The sequence below is a fragment of the Crocuta crocuta genome, unplaced genomic scaffold (assembly GCF_008692635.1).
Source record: "Crocuta crocuta isolate KB4526 unplaced genomic scaffold, BGI_CrCroc_1.0 scaffold396, whole genome shotgun sequence".
NCBI classification, from domain to species: Eukaryota; Metazoa; Chordata; class Mammalia; order Carnivora; family Hyaenidae; genus Crocuta; species Crocuta crocuta.
This window is the reverse complement of record NW_027533259.1, coordinates 643,236-667,814: the sequence shown is the minus strand read 5'-3', so window position 1 is coordinate 667,814 and position 24,579 is coordinate 643,236. Positions and strand designations below refer to the sequence as shown.

Below are 24,579 nucleotides of genomic sequence, written 5' to 3'. Positions count from 1 at the left end.
CATGTCTCCCTCTCTCTCTGACCTTCCCCGATGCACGATTTGTCTCTCTCTCTTTCAAAAATAAACGTGAAAAATTTTTTTTTAAATTAAATACACGTGGGGTCTGTTTTGATTTGCACAGAAAGAAAAAGCTCCCAAATTGATGGATACAAGAAAAAATTCAAAACTCAAGGCACCCTTGAAACTCAATAGGCTCCCCCATGCTACCTTGAGAACTTTATCACAATTGTCTAGAGCCACAGAAGGGCCCTGAAAGATGTCAGAGGGGAAGAGAAGAAATTAAGCAGAGACCTGAATTGATCATATTCTCTGTCCGTATTTCTTACTTGGGTCTCTCAGGGGTTTTATTTGTGAAGGCAATCAGGATGGTGTGTCCTCCTCCCTGGTAACGGTAGGGAGAATGCAGGAACGGGAAGGAGCGGGGAGAATTGGGAGAACTTAATGCACACTGGACAGACAGAATGATTTCTTTCCTGGGCTCATGTGTTTTACTTTTCTTTTTTTTTTAAGTTTATTTATTTATGTTGAGAGAGAAAAAGAGAGAGAGAGCACAGGAGAGTACGTATGTAAACAGGGTAGGAGGGAGAAAGTGTGAGAGAGAGAGAGAGAGAGAGAGAGAGAGAGAGAGAATCCCAAGCAGGCACTGTCAGCACAGAGCTCGATGGGCTGGATCTCACAAAATGTGAGATCATGACCTGAGCCAAAATCAAGAGTCACAGGCTTAAGTGACTGAGCCACTCAGGTGCCCCAGGAGTTTTTCAAATCTGCTTGCAAGATTGGGTTCCTGCTCTTAGAGTGTAGACTCTAAGTGAGTTCCAATTTGGTACAATGCTTTAGGGTATAATGATGACAATAAGTGTATTAAAAATTCTAAGACCAAATTAATTCGAATTCACTTTCACTGAAAAGGCAAATATGATTCAAAAGTTTTTTTCTCATTCTTAGTTCCTGTCCCAGGCTACCTTTCTGAAAGGTCTGATACTCCTTTGAACTCCTTCCTGCTGGGGCTCCAGCCTGAGTCCTGGCCTCCGCAGCTGCTCTTCTGGGCCCATCTCTGGGGCACTAGGAATTCCACAGAGTTCTTCCTCGAACGCTTTTCTTGTCCCTATCCTGTACCCCAAACTCCACCATGGAATCCTCTCTTCCTAAGTTCTCCAACTTTGCCCTCGAAGAGCCACCCAGTGTCTGACCTTCCTGAAGGGTGGGCTGAGCTGGGGCCCAGTGGTGATGTCCACAGGCAGATCCCAACCTGGAAAGGGCGTTAAATCTACCATGGCTCCCCTGCTTCTGTTAGCTCACTTCCCAGGCGGGGCTGGGCTCAGTCTAAGCATGTTATGTGCATCATGGCATTTTATCTTTCCATAGCCTCTCTGAGGGAGCATTTTCTACATTTTCCACACAAGAGATTTCAGCCAGGAGAGGGCGGGAACCAGGCGAGGCAGAGCTGAGCTGTGCTCCCATCTCCGGACCCAGGTCTAAAGCACCACGCTCTTCTGTCTGAAATGGGAGATTCTGCCCTCGTGTTTTTGGACATAAGGAGGACTCAAGAGCTTTGGGGCCCACTCCTTCGGTGGGCCAGAGGGAGGACAGATCAGTGGTCACAGGACCTAGCTCTGTTGCCGCTGCCCATGCAGCTGTGGGAGCGGGCCCTGCCCTGCCTGTAGCCAGCCCCCCTTTCCCACTGACCACCCAGCTGCCCCAGGAGGGTCTACCACTGAAAGCGGGTGTGAGGTCTTTGCTTCATACCTCTCACACTTCCCAGGCTGGAACCTAACAGGACTTGCAGGGACAGTGCCATTTATACATGGACCACGGCCTGGGGGCATTCCTTCTTGGCAAACTGTGTGCATCAGTTCATTGGAAACCACTTTTGCATTTGAATCAAAGAAAGTTCTGGATCTGGGACATATAGGGAAGAGGGAGAGACATGCACGGATCTGTCTTTAGATGGGCAACACGCTCTTGAAGCATCATGCTGAAGAGGCACTGGAGCGGGGTCTTCAAACCCTTCCTGAGCCATCTTTAAGTCTTCTTGAATAACACCTCCCTATTCCACAGACCCATGTTCCACACCACAAACTAGTGGCCCTTTCTTCTAGTTTGTTCTTAGCTTTTTTCCTATCGAGGATCTAGTTTTGTCAGCCAGGTTGGGAGCACGGGGGTGGGGGGTGAAGAGGAATATGGAAATAGCCATTGGACTTTCATGTACTCCTTATGTCTTACTTTAGTAATCTCTACACCCAATGTGGGGCTCAAACCCATGAGATCAAGGGTCGCATGCTCTTCTGGCAGAGCCAGCCAGACATCCCTCATTATGTTTCTTATTGGGAGTCTGCCCGAGATGAAAAGCATCAGGCTCAGGCTCAGCCTGGGCTGCTCGCTCCTGGGGCCCGCGCACAGACAAACTGGTTGGATCAGTGCCTGGCAGGGGGAGGCTAAGCTGCCATGTTGAAGGAGTAGCCACTCCAAAGGACCATGTGCTTAGCTAGTATGTGTGCGTGTGTGTGCGTGTATGCATGTGTGTTAGGATGACTTACCCTGTGTGGATGGTTGTGGTAGGAAGTGAGATGTAATCAGAGACCCCAAAAAGCTCTTGGTAGTGAAACTGCCCTCGGACGGATCTCACACCACAGGTTTCTGCCCACACATCCAGCCCTGTTCCCCCTACTGGAACACAGGGAGTTAACAATGAAACAACCCTGGAAACTGAAACCTAATTATCCATGGCAATTTAATAAATAACTAAGGTTTACTAGGCCTTATTAAAATAAATGTTTAGTGTATTTTCTTATGCTCTGACATTCACTTCTTTACTTGTCAGCACCTGCTGGCAGCAGCTGGAGTAATCTCACCAATTTTGTTGCATGTGCAAATCAATTTGATTTTTCTCCCAAAAAGATAAAAATCAGTAATGGGATTAAGTTACAATTAAAGCATGTCATTGAAAGCACAGGCAATGTGAAACAGCTGAGATGGACCTATCCTGAGGTCACCAATGACTTCCCTCTGCCTGAGGTAAAAAGATTCCCCCCCACCCCATTTTCCTGCCTGTTCTGCTCTATGTGATGTTGTGGTCCATCAATAAGCCTCCTTCTGCTTCTTGAAATTTCATCCTCTTTTGGCTTTCATCATGCTATTTGTGTGCCTGGTTCCCCTCCTGGCTTTCACAGTGGCTCCCTAACTGTTCATCTATCCCTTTTTCCATCTATTTGTTTGTACATCCATCTGTTTGTCCATCCATCCATTCATCCATCCATCCAACCTTCCTTCCTTCCTTCTATCCCTCCATCCTTCCATCCATTCATTCATTTGTCCATCCATCCTCCCTCCCTCCCTCCACCCCCCATCTATCCTTCCTTCTGTCCTTCCTTCCTTCCATCCATCACTCTATCCTTCCATCCTTGCATCCATTTGCCCATCCCTCCATCCCTCCATCCCTCCCTCCATCCATCCCTCCCTCCATCTATCCTTCCTTCTGCCCATCCATCCATCCATCCATCCATCCAATAGTTAATGACAAGCACTGGAAAAAAATGACAAAGTATGTTTACACCTGCTTTTACAGTTAAAAAATGCTTATATGTATTATTTCATTAATTTCTTATCACAACTATGTGAGGTGGCTGTTGGTACCCCCATGTGAGACGTGAGGAAACAGGCCCTGAGAGGACCTGTGATTTATTTACAACAGCACAACCAGCAGGTGGCAGAGTCTGAACATGAATTCTGGTTTTCATCCCAGTAAGGATTCACAACGGCACTCTCCTACTGGTCAAGCGTAATTTCTCCACTAGTCATACATACTGTTCCTAATTAAATGTCATGATCCAGTCAATACATATTTCTTGAGACTATGCTAGGCTCTGGGGAATTCCAAGACTGGGTCCCTTCCCTCTCACATATGTGGCCTGGTGGGGGAAATAAATATTAATCATATAGTCACACAATGAACATTTGTTTTTGAGGTATAAGAGAGTGCTGACTTAGTTATGAAAACGAGAGAACTCTTCCAGGAGGAAGTAATCATTAAGATGTATTCTGAAGAATGAGTCAGAGTTGGCTTCAGGAAGATGGGAAGAAAAAAAAATCATACAGAGGAGGAAAAGCATGTGCAAGGGCCCTGTGGCAGTAGGATCCAATGTGCTGAAACTCTTAAGGTCAGCTTCATTGGCATATAGAGCGAAAGGGGGCCTGGCATAGGATGTAGCTCAGACCATGCAAAACTTTATAGCCATGATAATCATTTACTTGTAGCTTAAAAGCAACGGGAAGCCACAAGTCAAGAGAATGATATGATTAACTTTGCTTTTTGATTCTGACTTTTGCGTGCGGAATGGACTGTAGAGGAGCAAGAGTGGAAGCAGGGAAAACAGCTGAAATGCTTTTGTACTTGTCCAAGTGAGACGTGATGACAGCTTGGACCAGGGTGGTGGTAGTGGTGGTGGTGGAAATGGAGAGAAGAATCCCACAGATGCCCCCTGCTCTGCTCAAGCCCATTTTCTCCCTAAACCCTGTCACCAGAGTGTGCTCACGAATTTGTAGTACATGCGAGCTTGTCCATACTGCAGGGCTCTGCTGGAGTCTCCTCTTCCAGGAAGCCTTCTCCAGACAATGCTGGTCCTCCAAGATCTTTCAGATGTTGTGTCTACCTTCTGCACTGTCCATTCTCACACCTGATTCTTCCCAATGGCTTGGCTGCTCTCTGGTCCATTTCTGGAGTTGCCTTCATTTGTCTTGTTGTCTTGCTTTCTCCCTTTGGAAAGTAAATGCTTTGTTGGCATTTGCTGAATGGTATCAACAGGGCTCCTTTGGAAATTACATTTGTAAATGATTACTCATGCCAATTGCCTTATCTCTTTTCTCTAAATTAAACACTGGTTGCTTAAATCTGTATTCATGATCTTGTTCTATCAAAACGTATGTCCCAATTTTTCTATAATTTCCTCTAAACTCCTTCCCACATTTCTCTTAGCAGAAAGCAGCTTCAGAGGGAACCGAGTGAGAGGGCGGGGTGGGGGCCGGAGTGTAATTAAACTGGGGCTGTCTGACCAGAATTCCCATACCTTTTAATGGGGCATTTGATTAATCCTTTCCACAGGCACCATTATTCATGCCTTGATGGAATCTCATTTTATAGCCCTTAATACACGGACCCAATTTATCCACATCACATTGTATTCTAATACTTGTCATCCAAGTTATTAGCTATCTCCTTCTTGGTGTAAAATCATCAGCAAGTTTGATTAGCTTATTCCCTGGGGATGATAGGGGAGATAAGAACAGACACAGTACAATATGGCCACCAATGGTTCTGCATCTTCAAAAGAAGACTGCTAAACAGGATCCACTCACGCAGCCTGGGTGGCCAACATAAACATGCGGCCCCATGGGAGAGTCTTTGCGTGCAACCCAGGAGCCAAAGCCACGAAGGGCTGGCTGCTGCTGTGCCTAGCANAGTGGGGCTCCCCTCTCCTGCTTCCTAACACCCCCCACTACCCCAAATCTCCTTCCTGGAAGGCACAGCCCAAAAGCTCCCCTTTACTGCAGGACATTGCGTCTGCCTGGAATTGCCCTTCTTTGCCTACGGGGACCCGCAAGCCAGATGACCTGGAAGATGCCTCATCTCCAGCGCAGAGAGGGCTTTCAGTAGGAGCCCCTTCTTCCTCTTCTCCGGAACCAAACCTGAGCCTTGGGACTCACAGGCGACTTCAGTCCCTTGTAAGCAAAGTAGCCCCCGGCCTGAAGAGAGACGTGGCCTGCACGACTTCTACGGGACTTCTATGAGCTCCAACCCCTATGGGATAGTGGGCTCAAAGCCCGCAGAGCTTCCAGTGCCCCTTCCTCTCCACAACCACCTCTCCTCAGCCTGATTGGGCAAATCTGCCACAGCCCTCTCTGTATCAATTATTTTTGTGTTTTCCTGGGCCTGGCAAGAAGTGGATGAAAGGGGCTCGCTCTGCAGCAGCACACCTCCTTCAACAGGTGACGCCTCATTCCCTTCCCCTTGAGTGGGGCTTGAGGGACTTGTTTCAGCATTCTGGCTTCCTCTCTCTCTCAGAGTGTTGGCTCTGGGGGAAGTTAATCGCTATGTTGTGAGCGGCCCTGTGGAAAGGCCTACGGCCACGTGAGGTCGCCATCCTGGAAGAGGGTCCCAGCCGAGCCTTCAGATGACAGCAGCTCACAGATGACAGCTGGACCACAACCTCATGAGAGTCCCTGAGCCAGAACCACCCAGCTACACCACTCCGGGTCCATGACCCATGACTGCGCAAGACAAGAAATACTTGTGGTTTGAAGCTGCCGGATGTTGGGGTCATTTGTTACATAGCAATAGGTTACTTATGCACTCTCGCTACTTCAATGGAAGGTCTTGGTCCCCTGTTTCCCTTCAACTGCCTTCTCAGGTTCCATTTTGATCTCTTCTCTCTGTTCAGGGAGTCTGGTATCCCTGGGGCACCCTCTAGCGACCTGTCTCTGGTGTCTACTGAGGGTCCTCACAGACTCAATGACTCTTTCCTGAAAAGAGGGGGATGCGTGGTGGCAGGGAGTGAGGGGAGCTTCACAGGGGCCTGGGTTGGAAATTCTAGCTCTTTGCCTGCCATCCAAAATGACACCTGGACCTAGCATGACTTTTTTTGCAAAAAGCAGCCTTCCTCACGCCGTGAACCCCCCCCTGTGTTTCTGAATCCCGTGGGCCTAATGACTTCAGTCAGGCCAACAGCCAGCATGAAGAGACTTTGCAAGGAACTTGTTCCCTTTTGTATCATATGCTCATCTCCTGTAGCCTTTTTGCTCATCTGCAGTTTCTGCAAAAGATCATGTCTTGGTTCAGCTTTGCAGTTAAGCGCCTCTGACACTAAGTAGAGATTCCCAAACTGGATGGAGGCACAGTCTGGCTTAAGTGTTGCAAGGTGAACCCCAGACTGGGGGTGTCATGCCAGCGGAGACCACAATTAAGAAGAAGGTGGCAATCTGATTCTCACATCTCTCATAATTATACAAGGGACAAATGTAGTTTTCTTTTTCTTTTTTTTTTTCTTTTAATGCTTATTTATTGTTGAGGGAGAGAGACAGAGTGCAAGTGGGTGGGGGAGGGGCAGAGAGAGAGGGAGACACAGAATCTGAAGCAGGCTCCAGGCTCTGAGCTGTCAGCACAGAGCCTGATGCGGGGCTCAAATTCAGGAACCACAAGATCATGACCTGAGCTCAAGTCGGATGCTTAACCACCTGAGCCACCCAAGAGTCTCCAAAATGTAGTTTTTGATTAAAAAAAAAAAAATCCAGGTTGCTTTTCTATCTGATTAAATCCTGGTAATTTTTACAAAATCTATCTTAGTTCCCCAGGGCAAGGTCAGACAACTACAGATGTCAATGTCTTGGAAGTCTTGAAACAGGTGGAAAACCAGTAGACTTGAGCAGTGGAATGGACCCAAAGCAGTGGTTCTAAAAGTACAGTCCTGGGCCAACAGCATCAGCATCGTCTGGATGATTGATGAAAATGTACATTCTCAGGTCCCACCCCAGACCCACCGAATCAGAAACTCTGAGGGTGGGGCCCATCAGTCTGTGTTTTAACAAACCTCCTACATAATTCGGATGCATGGCTAAAGGTTGAGTATCACTGACTTAAAGGATTAAAAACCTAAATTATTGATTCCTTCATTCATAAGACATTGACTGAGTGCCTATTTGCCAGATACTCTGGGGCAACGAAGAGGAATGATAAAGAACTCCTTCCTCATGCAGTTCACAGTCTTCCCTTCTCTTGCTTTATGACCATGCTTGAAAAGAAAGCAGGAATTTGAAGACACCAATCCAAGGAATGGAAATCATTCTTTACATGTAACTCTTTTCAATGGACAAGAGGCACACCAAAACTGTTTTTCCCCACCAGGAATGATCATACTCTCAAAATAGTAACTTTTCTAAAGTAAGTAAACGTGTGTGTTTAATATATCATGCACAGCTGGCTCACACTTTTAAGCTTAAAAAAAAAGATGATGTGATTTCGGCATGAATGAAATACAGAATTACCTTAAATATTCACTTAAATTCGCACCTGTCTTTTATGAAGACTAGTCTGTCGTTTCATCCTCTTGATTAAAAAATTTTTTTTAATGTTTTATTTATCCTTGAGAGAGAGAAAGACAGAGCATGAGCGAGGGAGGGGCAGCGTGAGAAAGGGACACAGAATCCAAAGTAGGCTCCAGGTTCTGAGCTGTCAGCAGAGCCTGAAGTGGGACTCGAACTAGCAGACTGTGAGATCATGCTCTGAGCTGAAGTCAGACGCCCAAGCCACTGAGCCATGCAGGCACCCATCCTCTTGATGAAGTAAGAGTTTCTATAAGTCTAAATAAGTCATAGCAGCTAAGATGTTTTGTTTGCTTCCTCTGGCTAGGCTTGGGGACATTTCTACATTTGATCTTCTCCTGACCTTATAAAGTAGATGCAGCAAACAAACACAGTCAGTAGAGGCAGGAAAGGGGCCCAGACCCATCCCTTAACCTTCTGCCAATTACCCTCCTGTGCTGTATTCCCAGCCCTGCTAGGTCATTTTGTTGCTCATTAAACCTACTGGTTCAATGGGAAAACATAAAAGGAAATAACACCCTCCCCTAATAGATTTCTAGTAAGAAACCACTGGGTAAATTTCAATAGGGGGATTTATTTTTAAATGTGAAAGGTCATGCTAGATTTCTCCTCCAGTACCATAGATAATTAGGAGCTGGCCATAAAGCCCTTATGGGGGCCTGCGAGAAATCTGCTTCATGCTCAATAGATCTAGCTTTGAGAAAAGGCTCCACATTTGTTCCTTTCTCAGGGTGCCTCAGTGACAGTCAATGACTCACTGCAATACTATCAGGCCAGATGATTTTCCTGTGCTTAGCGATGAACTTGAGTTGTTCCAGCCAAGCCTGGGCTCTTGTGACTGTAGCTGCCCAGTTAATCCGGCAGCCACGGGGGTGAAGGGTGTGACTGATGACCACAGAAGACATCAAAGCTGTCTGGCAGGACCGACGACACACTCAGACCCTGGCATGGGCACCAGGCCTGCCCTGGCTAAGGGAGTGCATCCACCCCACAGGACTATCCTTCACTGACAAGGGAGTCACGGGTCACCCATGTTTTGGGATGCAAGAGGCATCGGGGCCTCACCCGCCTATTGCATCCTTGCAAATAACCTGGGGACTTCAGTTATACACCACCAGGGAAGTGGACAGTCCATGTGGGCTGTGTAGAAGGTCATCTTTCAAGCCATATACAGAGCATGGAACTTGAGGTGAACTGAAACACACCCTCCTTTCCCACTGGCCCGCTGTCACTTAGGCTTTTTAGAACACCGAGCCCAACCCCTATCTACTTCTCATTCAGGGGTGCTTGTTGGCTTCTGCAGAGACACGGATTTGATTGGTGGCAGTCTGTGGAGCTAGAGACATAAGAAGTTGCGCTCACAATTGTATGATTCATTTTAGGATTCTGAAATGAGAAACACACCTATCAATGGCACACCGGGGGCTGGGAGGTTCTGAGAAAGCGTTTCATGCATATAAATGGGGCACATGATGAAGAAACTTGCTTATGGTTACAATCCAAGAGCCAGGGACCACCCCACTGTGCTCTCCATCCTTGCGGAGTGACGGCTCTGCGGGAAACCGCAGGGATTAGACGTTCCCGCGTTTGGACACCCATATGCCGCCTCATTTATCTACCTGTGACAGGGACAGTGCTGGAAAAGAATCAAAAGATGACAAATTGCTTCTGGTTTTAAAGGAGCTGTTCAGGCTGGGTGTACGCCCAGGGGGAACTGGTTCTCATGCCAGGAGCCATCACTTCATCCCGTCATGAGGCCACATTCTGGCAAACACCAGCCAGCAGATGATTGCTGTCTCCTTTCACCGGTGGATTTAAAGACACTTGCTCTGAAAGCCTGCAATCTGGTCACTCTGAAGACGTGTGCAGCAGAGAGCAGACCTGCCCACACACCGCAGTGAGGCGGGACGACAGGCATTAGCCAGGAATTCCAGATGAGGGGACCTCTCCCATGTTGAGGCAGACAGATAACAGGGGAATGATTCTGTAGGATTCCAGAGCAGAGATACAGTATCAGTAAATGACGCTGGGAAAGACAGACTTGTGTGAGATAAACAGACAAAAATTTCTAGGACACAGGCCACGGGAATCTGCTTTTGTGGATACAGCCAGGGGTCCAGCCAAGGCTGGCTGTCATCTGGCTGCGAGTCTTCTCCTTTCCAGCAGATGCTGCTTCTCTGGGAATGGCCATGTAATTCAAGGTCAACACACTCAGTCCTCTGGAGGTGAACTCTCCTCAGCCAATTCAGCTTCTGCGTCTTCTCTGCCACGTGCTGGAGTTCATAAGGCTGGAGAAGCCCTCACCATGCTTATGTAGAGAGATGCCGGGTACATTCTCAGCGTTACACTCGTGTTTACTCATTTTAGCTTCCTGACCACCTCTGAGACAGGCACTGATATCAGCCTCATTTTGTAGATGAGAAAACTGAGGCATGGAGAGCTTGAGGGCTGGTGGGGAGCAGAGCCATCAGCCCACCGAGGTAGCTTGGCTCCAGGGTCTGGCTTGTGCCTAACCCCCATGCCACTTCCCTGATCCAGTCCTCTTTCAAATACAGCAGCTGAATCCCACACAGGCACTGGTTTGCCTAGGTCTTCCTCCTGCCCCTGGCCCAACCCTCTGGAAGTCAGTGGATGGCCGGCGCTGGAGTACAGAGCCTGCAATGTGAAGAGACAGAGGCTCATCTCCAGTCCCCTATTCGTTTCTAAATTTGAGCCAGACTTTTAAGCGTTTATTTTGTGCTTGTTTGTTTTGAACATTCCACCATGTTGCCCCAGACTGCTTCATAGATGGTCTCTTTGTTCTTCTTCCTCAGACAAGCACCTGCTCCTCTCCCTCACACCTCTCCCGGCTCTGGCAAGGTGCCCTGCTGCCAGCGACTGACGTTCCCTGCCTCGCCCCATCATACATTTCAGCTAAAAACTCCTTTTTCCACATGGCAGCAAGGCATATTTATAGCACAAGTCACACGCCAAGGCGTTTTCAAGTTATTCATTTCTAAGAATAACCACGGAGCATAACCACCATGACCATTCCACAGATGGGCAAAGAGAGGCGGGAGGTCACGGCAAGGCTGCAAAGGAGTCGTCAATTGCCAGGTCTCCTGAGCCACTTATATACAATTCTCTCTCCAGATTGCTTCCTCCCATCTTCCTGTTTAACAGACTTATCTGAGGCCTGGGAATGAGAGATGTTATCAAGATCAAACTGTATTGTATCTGCGTCTATAATCCAGCTCTCGGAATACTAACAAGCAACTCTAAGCTCTGGTGGCAGAACACGAGGGCTCAGCTTTCTGCCAAACCCCATTCTCATTAGTAGGTTTACATGCATGAAACACATACTTGGAGTTTCTGGCCCGCACAATTCTCTCAGCACTGGTTGTCACTAATCAGAATGCTGAATGGATTTATTCTCATGCAGGACACAACCAAACGCCTACAGCGGCTGCTAAAATGACCGTAACTTTGTTCTGATGGAATCTTCTGGCCAGGAAATGAAAGGGTGGATCCTAGCCTCGAAGCAGACTGAATACTATTCCTTCAGACTCAGAACTGGTAAGACTGTGTTTCCAAGAGTTATTACAGAAAGCGTGGACCCCATGGGAGGCAGATACGACAAAGCCGGACGATGTGCTGGTCACCTCTAGGTCTGGGGTTAGAGATGGCAAAGGTTGGAAGTGGCATAAAGGTACACCTGCCTCTATTATTTTGCAGCTGCTGTGCGTCTTTTCCCCCTGGGGTGTCTCTGTTCATGAAGAATGCACTGAGGTCACATTCAGGAGTCCTGAGTACTAATCCCAGCTCTGCCCCTATCAGTCAGTGACGTAAGGAACGTCGCTGAACTTCTCTGAGCTTCCAAATCAGGGAAACCAGCATCCATCAGTTGTTATCACAGTGAAAATTAATAAGCGCCTAGTAAGTGCTTCGTAAACTGGAAAATACTGTAGAAATCGAAGATATCTCTAGAGATATACACGATCACCCTCCAAAGGCTGTAGTGAGAACAGAAGCCTCTAATCTCTGTATTCAAAGGAATCATCTTACAGAGATGCTGCTGATAAGTGGCGATTTGGAGTGGCCCCAAAAGGCAGTCTGTGTGACAGCATTCAAAAGGACGCCACGGGGGGCTACTTTCCTTGTTCACCCTCTCTCCTTATGCTCACCTCTGAGTTCTATCTCACCATTCAATGCAAAGCTTGGCATATAGTGGGTGCTCATAAACGTGAGACAAATCAAGGAAGGCCACTCTAAGGATTTTAATCCCTGGTGCAGAAAATTCCCATGGGGGAAGTAAAGGGGCTCAGGGGGTAGTTTCTAGAAGCCCGAGTCTATGGTGACCAGCTGACTTGGACCCAGGGGACTTCCCAAAACAAGCTGTTCACTCTACCAAGTGTCATACTTGAATATCCATTTTGCCTCCTTCCAGAGGGCAGGGGATAAGGTATCTGAAGGGAAGTCTGGTGGGAGGCATGTGCATCTCCGAGTTCCTAAAGAGCAGATCCCTAGGGATTTATCGTCTTAACATTTTCTCCCCCATTAGCTGCAATTTCCCTAGCTGACACCACCTTCTCACTGTCAGGAATCCAACAGAATCATGTCCCTTCTATTTTTCCTGCATCAGGTTATCACCTTTAAGATATTTCCCTGAGCCCTGTCAGTGGCTTCCTGCCACCAGTGAAATCTTCTACCAAACAACCCGAGGCATGTGGTGCAAATCAGGAGGACATGCACTTGGAATGGTCCAGAGTGCTCTGTGCAGTATTCACCGGGACACATGTATATTGAGGGCTGACTGGTGCGTGGAGCAGGGAAATTATACTTTGGGCCAGTAAGGAGTTGCGATCAGTGGGGATTTGCCCTTTAAAAACAGCCAAAGCTTGCCCGAGACCATTCAATATTCATAAATGGAAAGCAGAGATGGTGTTTCTGTTCCGCCAAGAGCAATAGCTATTTATCACAACAAATGACTGAAATAGTTGTACGTACAATGCTTTACTTGGTGCTGTAAATTATGGTATACAGAAGATTAAACTTAAGCCTAATGCTACCCTTGAGCTTCAACAGCTGAGTCCTATAAATGGCTACCCGTTAAGAAGAATCTTTTTCCTGGTTACTATTTAAAAGTGTATCTCTATTAAAAGCTTGTCTTAAACATAAATACCAGGAAACCTACCCCTGGCCCCAGGCAGGCTGTTTCTTGGGGCACTGACTCACGGAGTCACATCTAGATGACACTGTGAGAGGCCTGAGACTTGAAGCGTGTGCCAGGCGGATCTCCAGAGGGAAGGCAGACAGAGCTGACAGAGGCGAGAGGGACTCACGGTGCACAGATCGAAGGCTCATTCTGGTCTCTTCCAGACCTAACAGCCTTAAGGAGACTTTCTGAATTCGAATGATCCTGAATCCCAAACCACTTCAAAGAGAATATTTTTGGGGCTATCTGCTGTTCTGTGAGGTATCATGGAACCCTGCCCTAGGACTGGAGCCCCAATCTTCCTAGCTGAATTTTATCCTCCAACCACTTGTTACTCAAATGTGGTCTGTGTACCCAAAGCACCAGCATCACCCAGGAGCATGTCAGAAATACAGACCTACATGAATCCAGAATCTGCATTTTAGCAGAATTTAGCATTTCGCAAACCCTTGGGGGATTCACTTGCACATCAAAGTTTGAGACTCAAGGGATAAGTGAGCAGGTGTCAGCAGGGAGGAGCCCCTTCATTCTCTCACTGAAAATCATTGCACACGATGAATAGGACTTATGGGAACAGGCCCTTGCAGTGGAGCACAGGATTCTCAGGTCTCTTTTGTCCAGTCCTACTTCAGAACATTTTCAGGAACTTGAGAGACAAATCCATCCATTCATCCTCCCTCCCTCCCTCCCTTCCTCCCNNCCCTCCCTCCCTTCCTTCCTTCCTTCCTTCCTTCCTCCCTTCCTCCCTCCCTCCCTCCCTCCCTCTCTCTCCTTCTTTCTTTGAGATTTTAGAGGGATTTGTACAAAAATAGTTAAACTACAACTTAAAAAATATTTTTGAGATAGATTTTTTCAAACTAGAAATGAATGTATCACTCTAAACTTGACAGATGTCCAAAATTACCCCAGGGTGTAAAACAGAGTGAATTAGCAAAAGGTTCGTGTTTTAAAAGTCAGTTGGGGTACCTCTAATCCTCCTGTGAGTCAGCAGGCTCAGAATGCATGGCAATGTTGTGAGCCATGATTTCAATTCTTTATTGTAATTACCAGGTGACTTAAGAGAAAAGTGTGCAAAAGTGTTTGTGTTGCTTGAGGACACAGAGATGCTGGATAACCATGCCTTTATTAGAAAAGAAATTACTGTTCAGTATGCATGTTAATTACTTATTGGCAATTGCCAAATAAGATTTAGAAAAATAGATTTATATATAGATAGATGTAGAAATAAAATAAAATCTATTGTGGTCAAACTAGCAAATGAAAAATGGGGAGAAAGTTAAGAAAACTCTGCTAATTTAATCACTCCTTTGGGTCTGCTCTCCCTGTGCTGCAGGNTGCACGTATAAGAGGATTAGGAGGAAGTTAATGGAGGACCATGGGGGAGAAGAAGGGGAAAAATAGTGGGGGAGAGGGAGGAAGGCAAACCATGAGAGACTCTTGAATGTTAAGAACAAACTGAGGACTCATCGGAGTGGCGGAGAGGGGAAGGGGGGTGATAGGCATGGAGGAGGGCACTTGTTGGGATGAGCACTGGGTGTTATATGGAAACCAACTTGACAATAAACTATTTAAGAAAAAAAGAGAAAACTTTGCTAATTTAATGGCGGATAGGAAAAGAGAATAAGCAAATAAAAATCAAGGTAATCAGAAACACAAATTAAAAGACAGAAGTAAGTCCAAATATATAAGTAATCACAATAAATGTAAACAGATAAAACTCAACCTATTAAAAGACACTATCAGATCGGACTTTTACAAAAGCTAGCTATCTACTGTTTACAAGAGAGCCGTCCAAGACAAGATGACACAGAAAAGTTGACAATAAAAGACTAGAGAGGTAAGGTAAATACATATTGACCAAAAGAAAACTGGGTAGGAAAGTTAATCTGATAAAAGCCACGTGTCATAAACCTATATGCCTCCAACAGCAAAGCCTCAATACTGTAGATCAAAAGCCATCAAAGTTCCAGGAGATACTGACACACTTAAAACCATCGTAGGAGACTTAAAACTCCTTTCTCAGAAATTATAGAACAAACAGACAAAAATGGTAAGGATATAAGATCTGAACAGCAAAATAATAAATATGTGGAATCTTGTACACAAAACAGAAATTAAGCAAATTTTCTAATCACATGGGACACATTTTAAAAAAATGGTCACATGCTAACTAGTTACAAAGGAAATAACATTCAGTTTTAAAATGGATAACTTAGGGGCGCCTGGGTGGCTTAGTCGGTTAAGCGGCCGACTTTCGCTTAGGTCATGATCTCGCAGTTCGTGGGTTCGAGCCCCGCGTCGGGCTCTGTGCTGACTGCCAGCTCAGAGCCTGGAGCCTGTTTCAGAGTCTGTGACTCCCTCTCTCTCTGACCCTCCCCTGCTCACGCTGTCTCTCTCTCTCTTAAAAATAAATAAAAACATTAAAAAAAAAAAAGAACTTTAAAAATAAATAAAATGGATAACTTAGAGCTAACATTCTCTGGCTATCATAAACTAAACCAGAAATCAAAAAATAAAAGAACAGTAAGGCCTCCCCCAACTGCTTTTTGCACCTGAAAACTAAAACTGCACTCCTAAATTACCACTTGGTGGTTGTGTGATTTTTCCCCCCTTGTATGTGGCCTAGGTGCTATGGGATCAGGTTAATTTACATGACATTTGTCAGGAGCTATCACCTGAAACAGGAAACTCCCCAAGCCATGATAGCTTCATTATATTGTGCTTTGAACTAAATTATAAACCAAAGGGGAAGGTGAGGTACCTGAGTCCCAGGAGGAAAGAAAGAAGGATGGGCATGGGTTCATTATGAACCAGGAGTAGCTATGGCTTGTTCCCCAGGCCGTGCCCTGTTCACCGCATTATATGCCCATCTCTTTCTGCTCACCAATGCTGGCTGGCTGGAGACTGGCCTGCATGTGCCACTGGCACCCAGAGAAGGTTGCTATTCCACTGACGTGGAGTCTTACAATGACTAGCGTTCTGGAATCAAACACCACAGGTGACAGTTTATACGGGGCCTTCTGGTTGCTCTTCTTACAGGGCCAATCACTTCTGAAAAATGATCAGGGAATGCTGCCTAGGAGACACACGGGAAGAAAACCACAGGTCCATTTATCCCGTGGGGAGAAAGCACTTCGCCCCAGGAATCCCTCAAAATAAAACCAAAACCAGACAGATGGTCCTTCCCCTGGACTGTGCTGCCAACCCAGTACAATTCCAGTGCTGGTTGACTAATGAAACAAATATTAGAAAGAAGAAAACACCAAATGATGGAAAATGGATGGAATGCAGGATCAGGGTAACGTTGATCCTATAGAATTAATGACAGGTCTGTAAGTTCTGTGGGGGATTGGGGGCTGGGAGGCAGAAAGATGGGAGAGAAAAGAGAGGGGACACAGCTCTTCTGCCTGTGCCTGGTGCACCTGTGGTGGCTGAAGCAGCCCGGTGGCTTCCCGGCTCACACACAAGTCACAGAGCGGGGCAGCTCTCCGGGGCATCCCCCCACCTCTGGGCCTCTTGGCTGGTCTCCCGGCACCTTGTGGCAAACACCACCACCACTACTGCCTCCCTTCAAAGAGGAGCTGAGGCAAAGGTGCCCCATCCGCCAAACCGTGGAGCATCACAAGTGGTAAGGATCTCACAGGGCAGCTGGGAAAGCAGAATAAGAATTTTGAAGGAGCTGCCATTCTTCTTTTTAATGTTTTTATTTATTTTTGAGAGAGAGAGAGAGAGAGAGAGAGACAGAACGTGAGCACGGGAGGGGCAGAAAGAGAGAGGGAGGGAGACACAGAATCTGAAGCAGACTCCAGGCTCTGAGCTGCTGTCAGCACAGAGCCTGACATGGGACTTGAATCACAAACCGCAAGATTGTGACCTGAGCTGAAGTTGGTCACTTAACTGACTGAGCCACCCAGGTGTCCCTAAATTTTTTTTAAATGTTTATTTATTTTTGAGAAAGAAAGAGAGAGACAGAGAGTGAGCGGGAGAGGGGCAGAGAGAGAGAGGGAGACACAGAATATGAAGCAGGCTCCAGGCTCTGAGCTGTCAGCACAGAGCCTGACACAGGACTCGGACCCAATAGCTGTGCAATCATGACCAGAGCCAAAGTTGGAATCTTAACTGACTGAGCCCCCCAGGCACCTGACAGAGCTGCCATTCTTAAACACACTGGTAACCTGACTCCTACGTACTGGCAGACAGTGCCATCGAGGTGATACTCAGTGCTTACGGTAATGGAGGTCGCTGAGTGAGGGGGCCAGTCCAGGCTGGTGTGATCCTAATGACAGCACGGGTGCAGCGCACTCCTGCTGGATGCAGGTGCTTGTTGCACAGGGTAACATATGGGGTGGGGGCAGCCATTTAGGGAGATGAGGGGGAACCACAGTCACAACATGAATGAAGCCACATTCACCTCTGTAGGAGACTCAGGAATCTGAAGAACTAATTCCTGGGGGAGGAAAGCAAAGCGTCTATGATGCTAATAGGCAAATGCATCCCAGGGTCAGTCAGAAACCAAACCTGGGACAGAAATCTATAGTCATGGTTTGGTAAAACAAGGGCTATGGTTGCTTTCTCAGGGAAGAAGGTTATTATTCATTCCATGTGAAGCAGGATTCATCCTAGTGAAGTTGTTGGCTCACTCTCTCATCCTTTATTACCTCCGGTTTACACGCTGCCCCAGACCCATTTATTTCCCACGCGGCTCCTGCACTACCTAACTTGCACACTCTTCCGAAGGGTCTGGCCCTATGCAAAGCACAGGGAAACCATCAGCTGCAGCATTTCCTCTGTTCTGGGACACCGTTAATTGTTAAGAAGCCACATCAACTTCACAACACCCTTTTCCAGAGGAGGGGAAACGAAATCTGCCATAGTAAATGTGCACACAAAGGGGAGAACCACTTTGATTTTAGAAGCAATAGAGCTGGGGATGACTGGGTGGCTTAGTCGGTTAAGCATCTGACTTTGGCTCAGGGCATGATACCACGATTTGTGGGTTCGAGCCCCGCATCGGGCTCTGTGCTGACAGCTGGAGCCTGCTTCAGATCCTGTGTCTCCCTCTCTCTCTGTCCCTCTCCTGTTTGTGCTCTGTCTCTCAAAAATAAATAAATGTTAAAATAAATACATAAATGCTTAAATAAATAACCATTTTAAGAAAAAAGAACTTGGGCTTGAAACCTTCTTTAAAGGCCCTTAAGTGAACCTATACATGGGCTCCTTGTCTGGGATGCGCTGGGTGGTAACTCACTCTCAGTGACCCCAGCAAAGCACTAAGAAGAATCAGCTCCTTGAGTCAGTGAGTACTCCAGAGGCCCTTCTAAAAGGACAACCGTTCAGCAGAGCTCCAGTTTAGACAGGAACTGGGTTCCAGCATCAAGGTGTGAGGTGAAAATTATGTATAGTCACCACACCCTTGAATGTCCTTCTGTTCATAAAGTACAGTGTACATGGTGTGTGTGTGTGTGTGTGTGGAGCGGGGGTTAGTGGACTCTTTCTATGGCCAGCTTCTCCTCCAGGTTTCTCTGCTCCGGCTTGGGATGAAGTGGACTTGCGTCTGGGGCCACATTATTGGAAACAAAAGTGCATGATGATGATGATGATTGTGATGATGATGATGATGGTGATTACTACCCAGTGACTATGGCTGAATTCAGATAAATTAAGAGTGATGAGATTCCGCAGTGAAAGAGATGCATCTGGGTTTTACTCCAAGACCTCGGAGCACATTAATCTGCTAACAGCTGTTGTGTACCCCGGAGGGGATCTGGGTGCTGTGCTGCACATGCGTATGTGGTTACCCCAAACTCTAGCTTTCGGAGCGCTGGTTCTCTGCTCTGGGAAGGAAATGCCGCTTGGGAAATCCGGCTCTTCTCACCGCTCAGGATGGGGAGAATTGCAAAGTGACCTTTTGAATCAGTGCTGGCAACACTCTTTCCTCGGATTTAAATAAAGCAATGATTGTTCCCCTAATTTTCCTCAGTTGATACAGCTCTGAGGAATGGAATGGTGCAGCCAGTGATGAGTCAGAAGCCAGGGGTTACCTTACAGGGACAGCCCTCCAGAAATCAGCTGTGGTCAAGGATCAGAGTGGCAGCCTCCTAGGTGCTCAGCAAGGAAGGAAGTTTCCCCTGTTGCAGCCTCTCCAACTGTGTCTGAACAGAGATGGCCCTTCTCTTTCAAGAAGCGGAATCTTCTAAATGAATGTCCTTGTTTACAGGTGGAATTTGGTTCCTCACAAATAGCAAGCCAATTTTCCTTCATTGTTTGCTTCCTCTCTCCTTTCTCATAAGATTAATTTTTTAAGAGGCATATTGAGGGTTGCGTGGGTGGCTCAGTCAGTTAAGCGTCTCACTTTGGCTCAGGTCATGATCTCATGGTTGGTGGGTTCGAGCCCCGAGTCGGACTCTGTGCTGACAGCTCGGAGTCTGTAGACTGTTTTGGATTCTGTGTCTCCTTCTCTCTCTGCTCCTCCTCTGCTCATGCTCTGTCTCTCTCAAAAATAAACATTAAAAGAAATTTAAAAAAAGAAGTATACTGAGCACCAACTGTATATTCAGTGCTCATCATTAATATGGAAAGGTAAGCATGACGAGAGGGTTCCTGGCTTCTTGAAACTACTCCTAGTCTGAGATGTGTGTGTGTGTGTGTGTGTGTGTGTGTGTGTGTGTGTGTAGGAGAGAGACATAGAGAGCGAGAAATGAGGTGGACAAGTCCACAAGCATTTCCAGCAGCCATCATGTATGCTCATGCTGGTGAAGTGGAGGGTGCCAAGAGCACATGATTGGGATCAGAGGGCTCCTTCCTTCTACCTACTGCGTAGCAAGTCAGGAAATGTGCTCTGTCCTGGGGCTCAGGGATGTGAAAGACTCAGCACCTAGTGTTCGCAGGGGAACCCGCTGCACAGGGATCAGTACCACAGAATGCAGGGATGTGGGGGGACAGAGGGACCCGCTGACAATTTGGTTGGGTGGCAACTGAGCTCAGCACTAGTATAGATAAAACACTTAGGGCACTGCCACCCTAAAAAGAGGTCTATCAATGACATAAAAATGAAGTCACCTGCACTTGGAAAAATCTCAAGACACAACTAAGATGGCTATTGTCAAGGTCAGTAATAGCCTCTGATGGCAAATCCAGCGGCTTCTTCTCTTTTCTCCTCTCACTCAACCTCTTGGCATTTGACCAGGTCTATGGAACACTTTCTTGTCTTGACTTCCATGTTGTCCTCCTCTGCTGCCCTTCCAGCCAGATTACTGGCCAAATCTCCCTTGCTAACTAATCCTAAATGTCAACCCCTCTCTTTTCCCAATCATCAAATTCTGTCAGCTCCATTTCCAGAACGGACCTCAAGTTTATCCTTTTCTGTCTATCTGCACAGCTCTGCATTCATCCCTAGGAGGTTTCCCAGGCTCCAAGCAGCCAGAGTGATCTTCTAAAAATATCAACCAGATTATATCTTTCCCTCACTCAGTGCCCTCGGTGTCTTCTCACAGCACCCAGAATAAAACCTACATTCTGCACTCTGGCTTCCAAGGCATCATCGTTCTGTCCCCACTCACCTCACCTGCTGTGCTCTCTGCTGGGACATGCTTCATAGGATTGACTGCATTTTTGTTTATGTCATTTAACCTAGCAGAATGTAGGCTTCTGGAAAGCCATGCCCTTGTTTGTGTTGGTCCACTGTACCAGGGACACTAGAACAATGTCTGCCATGTCGTAGGTGCTCCATACATATGTTTCAAATCAATGAATGAGTCAAAGCCATGGGGCTCTGAAGAAGGGAATTCATAAGACTCATCCTTCAAGAAACAGGCTTTGATGAGATTGTAAGTAGGCTTTTTTTTTCAATTAAAGATTAATTCAATAATCCCAAGGTTATAAAGATCCTATTAATTTAGCTTGAAATTTGAGCTGACCCATTACATCTGCTGTTTAAAATTTTTTTTAATGTTTATTGTTTATTTGTGAGAGGGAGAGACAGAGTATGAATAGGGGAGGAGCAGAAAGAAGGAGACACAGAATCTGAAGCAGGCTCCAGGGTCCAAGTTGTCGGCACAAAGCCCAACACGGAGCTTGAACTCACGAGCCGAGATCATGACCCGAGCAGAAGGTGGATGCTTAACCAACAGAGCCACCCAGGTGCCCCACACCCACTGTTTATTATTCACATTTCTACTTAATTCACAGAAACATGCAAAAAGGGATTTTCAGTGGGTTTAGACGAAATCACCTGTTGGTGCGTCTCGTGGATCTGCTCATGTGCTGGAGATAAAGGAGAACCTATCAGGCAGAACTGATGGGGATACCCACTCCACCCTTCCACAAGCTCCCTTCTTTTCACTTGTCCATATGTAAAGGTCTATTCAAATGGTGTGGCTGAGGCTCTAAACACATTCACCATAGCTGATTTATTCCTCCCTTCTTCTGTCCCTCAACATCGTGCCCAAGTTCTTCACCTATGCCAGTAAGCAGATAAGGTCAGCAGCATAGGTGAGAAAGAGGAGCCTCGGCTGCCAGAGAGCACCTGCCATTTGTGTGCAGCATCCCTCAGGGGACCGCAACGACCTTTCTGTATCCCAGTCTAGTTACAGGGTTGCAAGGAGTTTGAGACCCAAAACTTTCAACCCTATGGTGGTTAATGTGACTTGAGTCAGACAGAGTTTGGAACCCTGGTTCTGCCACTTAAGGTTTGCCTGACCTTGGGCAAATGTCTTGCTCTGGATTTCCCTTTCCTTTGGTGTGTGATGGGCCACAGACCTTAGGGTGGCTGGAGGAGTAACTAGTACATAATAAGGCTTAGCACGTGCAAATGCTCTCTATGTGTACCAGCTCTATTATCATTGCCGTTACTGGTACTTTTTTTTTTCCACAGGCAGAGGAACAAAAAAAGTCAGCTTTGGGACCGGGTCAACATGCTCTGTTCCAGACCCAGCATTCACTGTAACTTGAGCAGTTGCAAATTCAAAATATAAACATCTGAAGTGGCGCAAAATGTAGTCTTACTTTGTTGTAGATTCTCTCAGATGTAATGCTGGACTTAAAGTATAACCCATTTGTTAATCAGTCCTCCGTCATTTCTTTCCATGGGGATCTCTGGAGGATCTATTACAGGGATTCCTTAGGACTTATCGCATGATCCATGCTTTACCAGGCATGATGGAAAGATGAAATAAGAAGAAACAATGACAGATATTGTTTCTGATCATAAGGAGCCCAGAAGACCTATCAGTCTAAGAGTTCATTCTGGATCAGGGGTACATTCATCAAATTAAAGTTAAAAGATAATCCTACTAACAAAATAAAGTTTGCACAGATTCGCATGCTCTCGCCAAACCTTAATAATTCATGCTGTCAGACTCGACAAGGAAGATGTTTGATGAGAACCATTTCCTTTAATTATTTCATACTTCTCTAGTGTAAATAATCCACTCTCATAAAAAGCAACGAACAATAACAACAAACAGAAATTTAATCTCGACAAACAAACCCAAGTGAATTGACGCCGATACCCAAACAGCTGTTCAGGGGCAATGGACACCTTCGGAAAGAAAGTCCTGCAGGATAATTAGCTGGAGATGGTCCCCCAGGAGCCCAGGGGGGCACTGACATTCAGAGGGACTGACTTTCTCTAGGGCTCAGAAGCACAATGGTTTGTTTCCTCCCCAACTAGGGGTCACCTGGAGATAGATAAAATAAAAAGAACAATTGCAGGAGACCCTGAAACCTCATTAATGAGGCTCCCACGTGTTGTGCTGCTGGGCTGTGACGCTCTCGGTACCCAACCGACACTGGCATCTGGATGTGCGTGGAAGGACTGGAGGTGAGTCGCTGTCACTCATTCTTTTTCCCACTCAGCCTCTCTGCTTTAGCTCACAGTTCATTAAATTCTACTGCATCACCATCAACATGCAAAACAGCGACTTGAAGGGCATTCAAAAATATAATCAGGAAAGGGAATAAAAAGCCCTCTCTGAGAAAGAGGGGAAAAATTAATCCTCTCTTGTCTATTGAATGACATCTAGGTTCTTTGGTTCTAATACACTTTTTTCTAAGTGCCAGTGCCATCCGGGGATTATCTCTGTGTGATGGATGGGGTGTGGGGCTGCATAGCTCTCTGCTTGGAGGGCAAGCACCAAACGTGGCCAAGAGAATTTGAAGGATCTGTGTATACTACGGACATGCTCTTTCTTTTGCCTTTTTTCTCCTTTTCTGATTTTGAGGTGGGAAAAACTGCAACTTATGGGTCTATAAGATAGCTTGTTTTCTGCTTTGCATCCCAATGTGATGGGAAATTATCCTGGTGACCAGCTCTGTGGAAGCTGAAATAGTAAACTTTCTACATGCTGCCGTGTGTGTGTGCTTCCATGGTAGTTATTTCTGGGCTTTGGATGTGTGTGCGCACACACTCATTTTAATGTGGAGGAAAATTTAAATATAGAAAAGCACAGAATATGATATGACACGTGGGGGTGTTATCTTTTACGGCAGCAGTTTTCAACTGGGGGTGATTCTGCCCCTCAGAGGACACTGGCAATGGCTGGAGACAATTTTGGTTGCCATGACTGAGGGCAGGGGCAGCTACTGGCATCTAGCAGATTGAGACACAGCACAGGGTGCCCCCAAAGCAGAGGATTATCCAGCCCCCGATGGGAACAGTGTTGCTGGAGAGAAACCCAGCTGTACAGTAGTTCATGATGCAACTATATTAGGAGATAAGGAGAGAAAACAAATCATCCTCCTTTCATTTGGACAAATGCTACAACTTCATAAATGTTCAACCCAATTGCAAAACTACAACTTAAATCTATTATTCTTTTCTTGATTATAATATCTCTAATTATGAAGGGTATGCAACTACTAAAGGTGATAAAAATATTTCTTCCATTGGAGGCACCTTGCACCTCGTTTCAAGCTTATATAGATGCCTGTCCACACTGATGAGACGCCCTACACACACACACACACACACACACACACACACACACACACACACCTCTATGCACATACCCCCTCTCCCCCCACAGAAGGGTCTTTCTGGAAAAATGGCAGCAGCACTCTCTCTGGGATGTGGGTGGGACCCACAGCAGCACGGACATAAGAGAAAGTCACACGTGTCGCCTTCTGACTCTGCTTTCATCACAAGTAGCTTATCACTTGGTTAATGATAGCATAACTCTTTTCCTTTTCCTTGTTAAAAAATGCTCACTTAGATACCACCTCACACCAGTCAGAGTGGCTAAAATGAGCAAATCAGAGAACTCTAGATGCTGGCGAGGATGTGGAGAAACGGGCAC

At 46.4% G+C, this 24,579-nt stretch overlaps 1 protein-coding gene across 9 annotated transcripts in view; it reads right to left on the bottom strand.

Annotated features, from left to right (window-relative positions):
• ATXN7L1 (ataxin 7 like 1) overlaps positions 1–24,579 on the bottom strand; it is a 248,855-nt gene that overhangs the window by 129,336 nt on the left and 94,940 nt on the right. The window contains exon 4 of one of the 9 annotated variants that reach the window (XM_077746948.1): positions 3,555–4,753. The exons of the other annotated variants lie outside the window; for them this stretch is intronic. Coding sequence (XP_077603074.1) covers positions 4,668–4,753 — 86 coding nt within the window. The 3' untranslated portion in view covers positions 3,555–4,667. Of the gene's footprint in view, positions 1–3,554; positions 4,754–24,579 lie in introns of those variants that run through there. 9 annotated transcript variants of the gene reach the window in all.